Genomic DNA, 15,098 nt, shown 5'->3' with positions numbered 1-15,098 from the left:
TGCCAATTTGATATTCAAAAACTTGTCCTAAAAGTTAAATGCACCCTATATCATCTTCAAAATAACATTGAAAAAAGTAATGGAAAAACTAGGATATCAACTGAAAGAACATTATGTGAAAGCCAATTGTGGGTTCCTATGCGCTTACTTTTCATGGGCAACTGTGACCATGAAATTTGCCATGTGCCATGTGCAAATCACAACACAGCATTCCTTGACTACCTACAGAGAATAGCCTATATCACAAGCCAGGGTCACCTAGGCTGCCACTGACATGATACGTGACTATCTTCATGGTGATCTCAGGAAAACTCTCCTGTGAGAACATCAAATACTTTGCTGACGCAAATGTCCCTTGACATATGATCATGATGTCCTCTTCTCTGTTCCTCGTAAAACTTTGTCTCCCTTACCCAGCAGACCTTACTCCTCATACTACTGTTGCATGATCAGCTTTCACTAGCCTGTGTACTTTCAATAAATGGCACAAGAACTTCTGCTCAAGTAGCAGAGTCTTGCCTTGCAAGCCTGCTCCATGACTGTTGTGTCCCTCAAGGGGTTCCGGCCACAAAGAGGGAACAAAGTTCCTGTCACAAAAGCCAACTTCTTTTAATATTAAAAATATTCTATTAAGAGTTTTTTGGAGGGCCTCCCTGGTGGCGCAGGCTCTTGAGCGCTGCACTGTGAAGCTGTCTGCAGCCTCTGCAGTGCCAGTTCGATCCCCGCCGGCCTCGGAGCAGCCCACATGGCGAGCAGACTTCTCCTGTCTTGCCCGCTGCTCCCCTCAGCAGTGTATTTCATCAGTCTGCCTGTTCTGTTGCCCGCTCTGTCTCTGGTGGATCCTCTCACCCTCCCGCGCATCTGGCCTGTGCCCCCGCTCTTGTATAAATAAAAAAAAGTCTTTAAAGAAAAAAAAAAGTTTTTTGGAAAATCTATGATGAATGTTGCATTTATTGAAATGAAAAAATAAAAACAGGGCCTCCCCTGGTGGCACAGCGGTTGAGTGCTGGGCTGCGAAGCTGCCCGCAGCCTCTGAAGCGCCGGTTCGATCCCCAACTGCCAGCGAGGGTCCCACAGGGTGCGACAGACCTCTCCTGCCATGCCTGCTGCTCCCCTCAGCAGTGTATTTCTTTGTCAGTCTGCCTGTTCTGTTCCCTGCTCTGGCTCTGGTGAATTCTCTCACCCTCCCACGCTTCTGACTGTACCCAGTGTTTGTATAAATAAATAAATCTTAAAAAATTAAAAATTAAAAATTAAATAAAAACACTAACCATGAAAATAAATCTCAAAGAGACCTACACGCTCATGTTCATTGCAGCATTATTCACAATAGCCAAGATATGGAAACAACTTAAGGCTCAGTCAACAGATAAAGATATTGTATGTATACATACACACACAACACACACACACTGACATACATACATACACACACACACACACAGGAATATTTTTCAGTCATGAGAAAGAAGATAATTCTGCCATTTGCAACAACATGTATCATCCTCAATAGCATCATGCTAAAAGGAGTCAAACACTATATGATATTAGTTCTACGTTGAATATGAATAGGCTGAACTCAGATTACTGAGAATGGAATTATGGCTACCATGGAATAGAGAGTGAGGGAGAAGGAGATATATCACTAAAAAAGGTACAAACTTCCAGTTATAAGACAAGTACGTCTCAGGGGTCTAAAACTTGGTGACTGTAGTTAATGATACTGTATTATACACTTGAAAGTTGCTAAAAGAGTAGAACTTAAATGTTCTCATCACGAGAAAGAAATGGTAATCATGTGAAGTGATAAAGTGTTACCTATGGCTACGGTGGTAATCATTTAGCAATATGTAAACAGAATACACCCCTTAAACTTACACAACTCTACATGTCAATTAAAGTTCAGTAAGCTGAAAAAAAATACTTGTGTGTGTATGTGTATGCACTCCTAAATATTCTGAAATGCTTTATTATGAAAAAGTTTAATAGGATTTCTAAATTAACACCTATGAAAATAATGTTTCAACTATTATAAATTTGCTTAATAAATAAATTTATATATAATAAAACTAAAAAATATGGATTACAAAGAGAAAGAAAAAAATAAAGGCCTCCCTGGTGGCACAAGGGGTTAAGTGTCTGCACTATGTAGCTATATGCAGCCACTGCAGCATGAGTTCAATACCCAGTCAAGGAGATCACCCACATGGGGCAGCAAACCTCTCCTATCTCCGTCCCATGCTCCCCTCAGCAGTGTTATTTCAGTAGATCTGTCTGTTCTGCTCCCCACTCTGTCTCTGGTGAATCCTCACCCTCACCCCCACACCTCTGGCCTGCACCCTAGCTCCATTTTAAAACTCAGGAAAATGAAATTTGGAGCTAAGCTTTGTTGTAAGGACACAACCCTAACAGTGCATAAAATCCAATGTGTAAGCAAGAAGGAAGAGAAAAAGAAAAATTAATCAAAAGAATAAAATATAGAACAAACCAGAGAGAGCAGGTAATTTTTAGATTATAAACTGACAATACCTCTCTTAATTTTAGGAATACCTAACAATCACTAAAGACAAAGTGATGGGTAGCAGACATACCAAAAAGCACAATATTCTCAAGAAAAAACACTTTCAAACTTAAATTTGGTATAGATTTATGTCAAACTAACAACTCTGAAATCAAAAATTTAGCAGAATGAGAGGTAGCTATACTACACAGCTAAAAATACAAGTAAAACAAAAACTACAATACTTGACACATGCTTACTTTACTGTTCAGATCAGAAATTTACAATCCCAAGAATGCAAACCTTCTATAACAACTAAGTAATATTCTTCCAACTACTAGGGGTTATTTGCATAACTTTTTTTAGAAGTCTAACTTACCGAGTACCATCTGCTTTCCAGCTTACTTTATATGGATTCTGCTCCAAAAGTTTAATATTTTGCTTGTCCATGGAAACAGGCTGTGCTCCCGGGAATCCAGACCTTAAAGAAGAACATTTTATTACTATCATGGCTGGTGTCCATACAAAGCAATAAGTGCCTTAAACCAATTTCACATGAGTCACACATTTATCACAATGTTCTTCCTATCATGAGTATGTCAGTTGGAATCATAGCAGCTTTCATAGGAATGTTTAAAAGTTATTTTCTTGACATTTCAGAACACAAATTATCAAGTTTCTAACAGCCACTACTATTAAATATTAATAATCTTAATACTATAATACTATTAAATATTAACATACAAAATTACATAGTAAAGCAGGTATATTTATAAGTTTTTATTTCAGAAAACAAACATTGGCTTAATTATGTTGTTCTAGATCTCATAATCTTCTATCCTGATCTTGCCAATTTGGCATAACTCTGCAGAGTTGGCAAATTTCTGTTCAAAAGATGCCCAGAAATGACAAAATAGAAGGAATGTAGGTTAAAATTAATATATACTGGCAGGGGATTAACACATCAAAATCAGTATTATTTCATCATCATTTTCTTCTTTTAATAAAATTACTTCTAGCTGATTGAGCTGTATATACCAGTGAAAGAGATCTCTTTTTCACAATTAACAATCCTGTTTCATCAAGTTCTAACTGTATCACAATTTTCTGCCAGACAGTAATGATCAACAAAAATGACCTGAGAGCAAAGAATTGTCTCCTGACTCCTCTCCATGAAATGTCTAATATCATATATACTTGCAAGTCATGGGAGGGAGCAGAACATCTTCAAAGCTAATTCTTGCAGGATGTGATTACACGACTGAAAAATGAAGCACATTCAAGCTTTACCTCTTATCCCTTAATAAATTATGACCAAACCAAGCATTAATCAGCAACAATAGAATCAGACACAAAATACCAGTGACAGCATAACTTCCTATTCCTTTAGGATGACATGTGAGTCATCTAATTTTCATTCAACTGTCTAGATATTTTACTGCTTGTCTTGAGAAAAATCCAATAAACACTTGTTTGACATTTTCAAGAACTGTATGTAAAGATACAAACTTCAAGAAACAAAGGAGGTATGTCAATGTTTGCATTAATGTTAAGTGTTGCAGAGAAAGAATAAATTTTATTTAAAACATTAAAATGTTCAGGGCCTCCCTGGTGGTGCAGCAGGTTGAGTGCAGCACTGTGAAGCTATCCACAGCTTCTGCAGCACTAGTTCAATTCCTGGCCGGCCAGGGAGAAACCCACAAGGTGACGCAGACCTCTCCTGCCTTACCTGCTGCTCCCCTCAGCAGTGTACTTGAGTCTATCTGCCTGTTCTGCTCCCCATTCTGTCTCTGGTCCCGCACATTCTGTCACCCTCCCGCACATCTGGCCTGTACCCCAGTGCTTGTATAAATAAATCTTTAAAAAAAAAAAAAACTTTAAAATGTTCATTACCCTTCCCAGCCACAGAACTGGTGACACTTCTGTTGCACCTCTCCTAACTTTGGTTGAGTTGTTACTTGAGTTACACCTTTAACAGTTACACCTTCCAGGAAAATAGCACCCTTAAAAGAAAAAGAAAAATATTTTATTAGGGTTCAAATCTATTTACAAAACCCAAACTGAGAAATACATCCATTTAGTTTCACAAACCTGAGTAAATACATAAAACAAAAAATGGTGTACTCCAGGAGGCTCTACCAATACACCTAGGATATACACTAGTTTTTCCTTTATCCAGCATATGATTTTCAATGTACATACAAAGCAGTGTCTGCAGCATAATATCAAGGCACTCCACAGGCACTACTCATAATCATAACAGCAATAGTAATTTATCTATCATTAACTCAGAGCTAGACATTTTATAAACATTTTCTCTAATCCTTATAATAACTGTGAAATACATCATGTTCTATTTCACAAGTGAATGAGGCATAAAACTTATGTAATGTATTCAAGTGGCAAAAAAAAAAAAAAAAGAATCTGAACCCAGATCTACACTAAACCATTCATCAATGAATCTTATTTGGGGAGGGAGAAGGGAGTTGTATCACTGTTGGAATGTGGATTTTATGGAGATACATACCCACAATATAAACCTTTGTAATGCAGAATAAGAGTATTAACAGTAGGCAAAGTGGCTAAGCTACAACCATTGAATATATCAACATAAAAAAAATTAGTATTACCCACCACTAAAGTTTTGATTGAAGTTCTTTAACTCAGAACTACATAAAGTGTCTTATTGTATTTCACAGCAAGCATATTTCTAAAATATCACAGAGAAGTGAAGCAGATGGAGAATTTATATATCAAATAAAGAACACTCCTGGAAAGTTTAAAGTCTAAAAAAGTAGCCTAGATTCATTCTGCAGTTACTTTCAGACCCATAAGAGGGCTGGCATCAGTCTCAAGAAAAAAATCTGTGAAGCAACTCTATCTGTTAATGTAATTAGGGAATAAAAAATATGGTCTGCAAGCTGCAATGATCAACCTTCTGGCAAAGACTTGGCAACTCAAGTCATTTGGGAAGGGAAAAAAGATCATTTAATATTTAATCCACATATGTCCCTGTCAAATCTAGTAGTCCTGAGTCCATCCAGCAGACACTGGTCCTACTTTCTGCCCCTAATTCTGAATTACTTTACCTAATATGTTCTCCACAATGTTTTCCTTAAATTGGGGGTTTCATGAGCCAAAAGATCAAAGAGTATATTTCCTCCCTAATGCACCATCACCTCCTTACCAAGCAGTGAAATTTATCATAAAGCTACTTCCACCATTAAATGTAATAACTAAAGAAATTATTTTTAGAGGAACAATCAACCAAGTGAATGAGATTTAACATAGTTACTGAAATGCTCAGTTAACTTCAACATCCTTAAAACTTGTATCTTGAAAATAGCCAAAACTCTCCTGAAAAAAAAAAAAAAAGGGAATGGAGGCATCACACTCCCAGACTTCAAACTATACTACAAAGCCATAATCATCAAAACTGCATGGTATTGGAACAAGAACAGATACACAGACCAATGGAATCAAATAGAAAATCCAGAAATAAACCCACAGATTTATGGTCAACTAATCTTTGACAAAGGAGCAAAGAATATGCACTGGAGCAAAGAAAGTCTGCTCAATAAATGGTGCTGGGAAAACTGGGTCACTACATGCAAAAGAATGAAGCTTGACTACTACCTCATACCATGCACAAAAACCAACTCAAAATGGATTAAAGAACTAGACATAACACCTGAAACCATAAAATACATAGAAGGAAATATAGGCGAAACACTATGTGATAGGCACATCAAAAACATCTTTACAGAGACATCACCCAAAGCAGTGATAGTGAAGGCAAAGATAAACAGCTGGGACTACATCAAATTAAAGAGCTTCTGCACAGCAAAAGAGACAATAACAAAAACAAAGAGAAACCCCACCGACTGGGAGAAAATTTTTGCACACAACACTAATGATAAATCTACAAAGAGCTGATGAGACTCAACAACAACAAAGAAAATAATCCACTCAAAAAATGGGCAGAAGAGCTAAAAAGAAACTTCTCTGAAGAGGAAATGTAAATGGCCAACAGGCATATGAAAAAATGTTCAACATCACCTGTAATCAGGGAAATGCAAATCAAAACTACCATGAGATACCATCTTACACCAGTGAGAAAGGCACATATTAAAAAAACTAGCAACAACAAATGTTGGCGAGGTTGTGTAGAAAAAGGAACTCTCCTGCACTGTTGGTGGGAGGGCAAAGTGGTCCAACCACTATGGAGAGCTGTGTGGAGATTTCTGGACCTACTAAACTTAGAGCTTCCATAGGATCCAGCAATTCCACTCCTAGGTATTTACCCAAAGGACACAGAAACATCAATTCCAAAGAGCACCTGCACCCCTATGTTTATAGCAGCACTATTTACAATAGCTAAGCTTTGGAAACAACCCAAATGCCCAAAAATAGATGACTGGATCAAGAAGAGGTGGTATATATACACCATGGAATATTACTCAGCATTCAAAAAAAGATAAACACATGCAATTTGCAGCAACATGGATGGAGCTGGATGGGATCATGCTCAGCGAAATAAGCCAGAAAGAAAAAGAAAAATACTGGATGGTCTCACTCATAGCAGGAATCTAGAAAACTTAAATAAGGGACCAGGAAAAAGAATAACTATAAGAAAGTAAAAATCAAAATCGACAAACAACTATGAACCAGAGACACTCTATGCCGGATGGGGGGCGGGGAAAGGAGTGCTTGGGGTCAAAATAAGGGGGCTGTAATTGGATGGGGAGTATAAAAAATAAAATTTAAATTAAAAAAATGTATCTTGTATTTTCTAATTAAAAAGCAAAAGTATTCAAAAAGTTTAATATTTAGCATCTTTATTCCAAAAGTACTAAAAAGCTTAAGATATTTTTTGTTTTAAGTTTTCATGCTGAAGGTATCTAGCTTAACATGAATTTGTATTTCCTATACAACATCAGATACAATCAGAAAAGCAAAGAACAAATTAGCATAAATCAATCCTAAAACCACAAAAATTACTTCTACTTTTAACAAATAAAAAGCATGAAAATGTAAGAAAAAAGATCAACATTCAACCATGTACTTTACCACAATATTACTAGAGAAATAGTTTAATAAGTCTAAGCAGATGAACAAGCTAAATATTTTTTGATTTAAAAGAGCAAATAAATGAGTACATATTTAACGGCTACTGAGTTTATTCATAAAAGAGAACTCCAGCCACTCAGTTAATGTCTATCACCCATTTATTTTTCTTCTTATTCCTTCCTACAATGCATCGCTTTTTTAGGTTCCCCAATTTTCTTCTGCAATAACATACTATCAAGTAAAAAGAGTGGTAGGAATAAGTCCAATTTAAAAAAGAAAAGGTAAGTATGATGTATTTTATACACAAATAATATTTAGTAACTTTAGAATAACTTACTTTGCTTTCATTACAAGTTTCCTCTAACAAAAATATCATATATTATGCAAAACTGTGTAATAATTCCAAGAAAGATCACTAGTTATAAATATAAACAGCAATGTCTTAACTCTAGAAGTATTTTAAAACATAGTATAATTGAGTTTCAAAGTCATTAATATTTATTTTCACCTTTTAACAAAATACCATTTCAAAGTGTGTGAATAAAGATAACTAAATGGAAAAAACAATGCATACTTAAAGTGAAAGAAATATATGTCATAAGCAGAGTCCACCAATCTTAAAATGGAAATCTGTATGGTTACTACAGAGTGAATCATTAGAAGGAAATTAAGGCAATTATTACAAAAGTAAGGGTAACCTATATGAGAAGTGTGTATGTATAGAAAGTATGTATGTATAAAAAGACTGAGTAAATATGTGTGTGTGTGATAAGCGCATTTTAGTAATCAAGAAAATGCATTAATAATTTTATCCAGAGATGTTCCCAGACATCAATTCAAAGGAGCAGGCAACATATCTGTAAGTCATGCTTCTCCAACCCGAGAATAGCATGTGCTCACAAGATGAATAAAGAAAGTATCTTAGGAATATGTGAGGACCAAATATAGGGCATATACCACAGTGACAAATCCAAAGAGAACTATCTGAATTCACTACAAGGAGCCCATTACTTCAAACCAAGTTATATCAGTGTAAGAGTCAGAAAAAGGAAACCCTAACAAAAATAAAGCATCAAACTAAAATGACCCCGTGTTTAAAGATATGAGTTACAAGACTTAATCAGCCTTAGTTAACGATCTTCAACTTCAGAACAAAATTAAAAGAAAGTGAAAGCCAAGGGTGAACTTTCCAGTTAATTACATCTATGCTTCTTATCAACCATACCACTGACATCACCCAAAATTCAACCTTCCAGTCACATTCCACTGATCACCTTGAACTCACTGTTTTGGAGTCCCTTCTCTTTGTTTCATCTTAGCATTAATCACCATCCCAGAGTTTCAGTATAAACCCTAGAATCACTTTCTCATAGATAACCTTTCCTATCACCTCAATATTTTTTCTCTACACCCTAAACCCTTAACTAAAAGGCAGATTTCCACCATACAGACCACTTCTCTCTTAAGTAAAAGCTACTCAATCTCCCATAGCCCAAATCCCCAAGGGTGGTATAAACCATTCTTCTATATCAGCACTGATTTCCTGACCTTTTTTAAAAGCTCCTCTTCCATTTATACTGGCTCCATTCAGCTGCCACACTAAGCTGTGACGGAGATGACATCCACTGTGGTTGGTAGCACAACAGCTCTGATTAAGAGCTGTTCTCTCCATCCATAGGGCCCTAATTGTCATGTTACATGACATTACAGGATAACAGTCCCTCCAAGCAAAGCTGATGGAAGCCAGACCTAATCTAAACCCATGTGGTTTTCTCTTCTGGTAACTTGGAACTGATTCAGAGAGTAAGTCTCTGCATGTGGTTAAACTTAAAACAAAGTTAGACAATCAGGATAATTTGACCTCCTCCTCACCTTTTGAATATAATGTATGTACTGATAAATAGAAAAATTAGTATAAAGCAGGATAACCAAAAAAGAAGAGGATGGTTGTAGTGGGAGTGAAGAGAAACCTTCACTTTTAAATCCACATACTTCTAAATGTTCACTTTTTTTTTTTTTAAGATTTTTTTATTTATTTATTTATACAAGCACTGGGTACAGTCAGAAGTGCGGGAGGGTGAGAGAATTCACCAGAGCCAGAGCAGGGAGCAGAGCAGGCAGAAGGACTGAAGTACACTGCTGAGGGGAGCAGTGGGCAGCAGGAGAGGAATGCGTGCCATGTGGGACCCTCCTCCAGTGGCCGGGGAGCAGCCGGGGATCGAACCAGCGCCTCAGAGGCTGTGGGCAGCTTCGCAACCCAGCGCTCAAACGCTGCGCCACTGGGGAGGCCCCACACATTTATTTTACAAAGAAAACCGATTTTGGGTCTCCCTGGTGGCACAGGGCATTAAGTCTCAGCATTATCAAGCTATCACTTACCCGCTGCTCCCCTCAGCAGCATATTTCAGGAGATCTGCCTGTTTCTTTCCCCACTCTGTCTCTGGTGAATCCTCTTACACACACACCCCGCATCTCTGGTCTGCACCCCAGTTCTTGTATGCATAAATAAAAATAAATCTTTAAAAAAAAAAAAGAAAACTGGTTTTATATCATTTGTGAATATTTTATATTTAATAAATAGGTAACTAAATAAGTAAATGGGGAGAAATTCTTCTAAGAAGATAAAACTGCCAGTGGTAGGGTGAAAGTTGTTAAATTTCCAAGCTTTCCTTAATATATTATTCTTATACGTAAAAAATACATTAAACAATTTTAAGATTTACTGATTATGATTAGAAAAGCAGAAAAAACTACCAAAATGCTACATGAGAGTTCAGGGTTTTTTTTAATCATAACTCTGCCTTTAGAAGTATAAACTCAAATATCCTTGAAAATTATACCTCTACACCTTCAATTAGAAATCAAACTTAGCTGCTTTCTTCCAAAATGGAAAAGGGAAGATTTCTGCTTTTGATAATGGTAGATGAGCTTACTCAGACCAATTTTGTGGTCATGAGAAAAAGCTAGACAAAATGTAAAAAGCACCTGTTTAAAGATGATAAAGAATTAGAAAGGCAGGAAGCACTAGAAGGGCCAAGCACTCGGAAGAGAAGACCACCAAAGTGACCCAGACACCAGTATAGCTTTCTCCACTAGGATTTTCCTCTAGAGCATTGTTTCCAAAATGGCAACTGAGAAACTGAGAAGCTGAAAAGAGCTTTCAGCAATATCACAGGCAGGAAGAAACAAAAACTGGAGTTCCAGGTCAATAAGGAGTTGTCCTGTTTAATTCTCCAAGCTTTCAGTCAGATTCCCAAAGTGCTACAGTCTAGGAGTTAGGGTAAACCAAAAACAAACCAGCCCCCAAAACTAAAGTCTAGTTTCTTAACGGTTTAACTTTAAAAAAAAAAAAAAAAAAAAAAAAAGATTTATTTATTTATTTATACAAGCACTGAGTACAGTCAGAGGCGCAGGAGGTGAGAGAATTCACCAGAGCCAGAGTGGGGAACAGAACAGGCAGACTGACGAAGTACACTGCTGAGGGGAGCAGCGGGCAGCAGGAGAATTCTGCGCACCATGTGGGACCCTAATGGGTGGCCAGGGATCAAACCAGCGCTGCAGAGGCTACGGGCAGCTTCGCAGCCCAGCGCTCAACCACTGCACCGCCAGGGGAGGCCCTAAATGGTTTAACTTTTGACTGAATGACGATGTTCCATTCCTATATCTGTATGGGAAGTAAAAGTAAATCTTCTCTGAAGGAAGATAACATGGATGCAAAGCCTCAAATTATTTCTATGGTTTTTCATGTGTAATATCTAATAAGCTGAAATACTCAGGTAGCAAAGAAAAAAAATCCTACAATTGACCAAAAATCAAAAGGACGTGAGTAGAAAAACTAAAAAAGGTCCAAAGGAGATACACGTATTAGTGTTATTTGACGTAGGCTTTAAAATAACTGAGAATAACAAATTCAAAAACCTAAATATCAAGATAAAGAATTGCAGCATAGAATCGAAAACTACTTTAAAACTCAAATGGGAATTCCAGAAGTGAAAGTAAAATAACTGAAAATAAGTACTCAAAGGATGAACTTAACAGCAGCTTAGAAAACTAAAGAAGGAATCAGGAACTGGAAAATAGGTCAGAAAAAAAACAGCCAGATTGAAAAATGAAACAAATGATAGGAAATATAGAAAATAACAAGAGTTGTTGTTGTTGCTGCTTTTTAATTTATTGGGTAAGTCACAGAAGGAATGGAAAAAGAATGAATTTAAAACAACATTTGAAGCAATGATAGCCAGGAACTATCAAAAATAAAAACTTTTAGGGCCTCCCCGGTGGCGCAGCGGTTGAGCGCTGGGTTGCGAAACTGCGCGCGGCCTCTGCGGCGCCGGTTCGATCCCCGGCTGCTCCCCCGCCACCGGAGGAGGGTCCCACATGGCGTGCAGACCTCTCCTGCCGCCCGCTGCTCCCCTCAGCAGTGTACTTCGGTCCTTCTGCCTGCTCTGCTCCCCGCTCTGGTGAATTCTCTCACCCTCCCGCGCTTCTGACTGTACCCAGTGCATGTATAAACAAAAAAAACAAACAAACAAACCAGCAAACAAATAAATAAAGCATGCCTCTATAAAAAAAAAAAAAAAAAAACTTTTAAAAATCCCTAATCATAGAATCAAGAATCACAGCAAACAGGAAGTAGGCTAATAAGACCACATGTAGAACCATCATAGTAAAACTGTTCAAAATCAAAAAACAAGAAGAAATTTCCTTCACAGAAGCAAGAAAACAGTTGACTTCTCAACAAAAATGGATTATGGAATATTTTCAAATGTCAAACCATTTGAGAGATCTCTATACCCTTCCCCCCAAAAAAATCTTCAAAATGACAGTGAAAAAAGACCTTTTCACACAAATACTAATAGACTGTGTCACAGCAGAACCACATTAAAAAAAAATACTAAATGGAACTCTGCAAAGTTAGAAGAAAAACTATCTAACTGGAACCACAAAAATACATGAAAGGATGAAGAGCATGAGAAAGAGTAAATATGTAAGGTCTAGTGAATGAGTTTATCTAATGAATAGTAACTATATAATAGCAATAATAAGTATCTTATGGAGTTTTAAATATAAAGAGAATAAAAATAAACAATATCAAAAGGCAGGAAGAGGTAAATGGAATCAAAGGTTCTAAAATTAGCAAAAGTCCTAAAATATACCAGACTTTAACAAGATGCACGTTAAAATTTCAGATTTAGACACTAAAAGAACAGTAAAGACAAGTAATGGGCTGGGGTAACAGAATAATAAAAACAATTAATCATAAAGTAGGCAAGAAAGAAAAAAAATACCTAACGTGGCACAAGCAAAACTATAGTAAGATAGTAAGTTTAAATCTAATATAACAGTACCATAAATGTACATGTACTAAATATTCCAATAAGAAAAAAACTGTTGACTAGGTAAATAAACACTGACAACTTGATGCTTATAAAAGGTATACCTTAAGTAAAGGGTAAATAAAGGTTGAACGTAAAGATAGAAAAAAAGATATTTCAAAATAATATCCAAAAGAAAACTTGTGCAACCATATTCGTATATTTTACAATATAAGTTAAAGATAAAATAACCTTTTACACATATTTGTATAAACCAAACTATACCACTTTGAAACATATAAAGCAAAACCTGACAGAACTACAAAAATAGGTAAAGCAAGAATCACAGGGGGTATTTTTATATATTCCTTAGTAGCTAACAAAACAAATACAGAAGGAATTAGATTGAGATTTTATTTTAAATGTCATTTTCCCTAAAGAAACATGCCCATCTTTCAACACACTCCCAGATTTCAAACTAAGCCATAATAATCAAAACTGCATGGTGGGCCTCCCCGGTGGCGCAGCGGTTGAGCGTTGGGTTGCAAAGCTACCTGCAGCCTCTGCAGCGCTGGTTCGATCCCAGGCCGCCGGGCGAGGGTCCTACATGGCGCGCAGACCTCTCCTGCTGCCCGCTGCTCCCCTCAACAGTGTAAATCGTCGGTCTGCCAGTTCTGTTCCCCGCTCTGACTCTGGTGAATTCTCTCACCCTCCCATGCTTCTGACTGTACCCAGTGCTTGTATAAATAAATAAATCTTAAAAAAAAAAAAAAGTTGCTCATTTGTATCTTAAAAAAAAAAAAAACTGCATGGTATTGGAACAAAAACAGACACATGGACCAATGGAACTGAAGAGAAAATCCAGAATTAAACCCACAGATTTACAGTCAACTAGTCTTTGACAAAGGAGCAAAAAATACGCAATGGAGCAAAGAAAGTTTGTTCAATAAATGGTTCTGGGAAAACTGGGTCACCACATGCAAAAGAATGAAGCTTGACTATTACCTCACACCATGCACAAAAACCAACTCAAAATGGATTAAAGAACTAGACATAAAACCTGAAACCATAAAATATATAGAAGAAAATATAGGCAAAACACTACATGATATGTACCTCAAAAAACATCTTTACAGACACATCACTCAAAGCAGTGATAGTGAAGGCAAAGATGAATAGTGGGACTACATCAAATTAAAAAGCTTCTGCACAGCAAAAGAGACAACAACCAAAAGAAAGAGAAATCCCACCGACTGGGAGAAAATTTTTGCACACAACACTAATGATAAAGGACTGATCACAAAAATCTACAAAGAGCTGATGAGACTCAACAAAAACAAAGAAAATAATCCAGTGAAAAAATGAGCAGAGAGCTAAAAAGAAACTTCTCCACAGAGGAAATGCAAATGGCCAACGGGCATATGAAAAAATGTTCAACATCACCTGTAATCAGGGAAATGCAAATCAAAACTACAATGAGATATCATCTGAAACCAATGAGAATGGCACACATTAAAAAAACTAGCAACAACAAATGTTGGTGAGGATGTGGAAAAAAAGGAACTCTCCTGCACTGTTGGTGGGAGTGCAAAATGGTCCAACCACTAAGGAAAGCTGTATGGAGATTACTCAACCGACTAAAGATAGAGCTTCCGTATGATCCAGCAATTCCACTCTTAGGTATTTACCCAAAGGACGTAGAAACATTAATTCAAAATGGCACCTGCACCCCTATGCTTACAGCAGCACTATTTACAACAGCTAAGGTATGGAAACAACCCAAATGCCCAAAAATAGATGACTGGATCAAGAAGATATGGTATATATACACAATGGAATATTATTCAGCAATCAAAAAAGATAAACTCATGCAATTTGCAGCAACATGGATGGAGTTGGAAGGGATCATACTCAGCGAAATAAGCCAGAAAGAAAAAGAAAAATACTGGAATTTCTCACTCATAGCAGGAATTTAGAAAACCTAAATAAGGAACCAGGAAAAAGACTAATTATAATAAAGAAAAAAATCAAAAAATCAAAATCAAAATCAACAAACAACTATAAACCAGACACTATGGGGGTGGGGGGGAGAAGAGGAGGGATTAGGGTCAAAATAAGGGGGGGTGGGAATTGTATGGGGAATATAATCAAAATGAAAATGCATATATTGTGAAAAAATGAAAAATGTAAGAATTATATAAAATAAAATATAT

The 15,098-nt window shown here is 36.8% G+C and overlaps 1 protein-coding gene across 3 annotated transcripts in view; it reads right to left on the bottom strand.

Annotated features, from left to right (window-relative positions):
- Window positions 1-15,098, bottom strand: part of RNGTT (RNA guanylyltransferase and 5'-phosphatase) — a gene marked incomplete at both ends in the record, with an annotated part of 240,335 nt that overhangs the window by 196,218 nt on the left and 29,019 nt on the right. For all 3 annotated transcript variants that reach the window (XM_084228320.1, XM_084228321.1, XM_084228322.1), the window contains 2 exons: window positions 2,880-2,981; window positions 4,394-4,503. In XM_084228320.1, coding sequence (XP_084084446.1) covers window positions 2,880-2,981; window positions 4,394-4,503 — 212 coding nt within the window. The remainder of the gene's footprint in view (window positions 1-2,879; window positions 2,982-4,393; window positions 4,504-15,098) is intronic.

Source organism: Talpa europaea (assembly GCF_964194135.1).
Source record: "Talpa europaea genome assembly, chromosome: 2".
In the NCBI taxonomy this organism is placed as follows: Eukaryota; Metazoa; Chordata; class Mammalia; order Eulipotyphla; family Talpidae; genus Talpa; species Talpa europaea.
The sequence above is the reverse complement of the archived record's forward strand: the minus strand, read 5'-3'. Positions and strand labels throughout refer to the sequence as shown.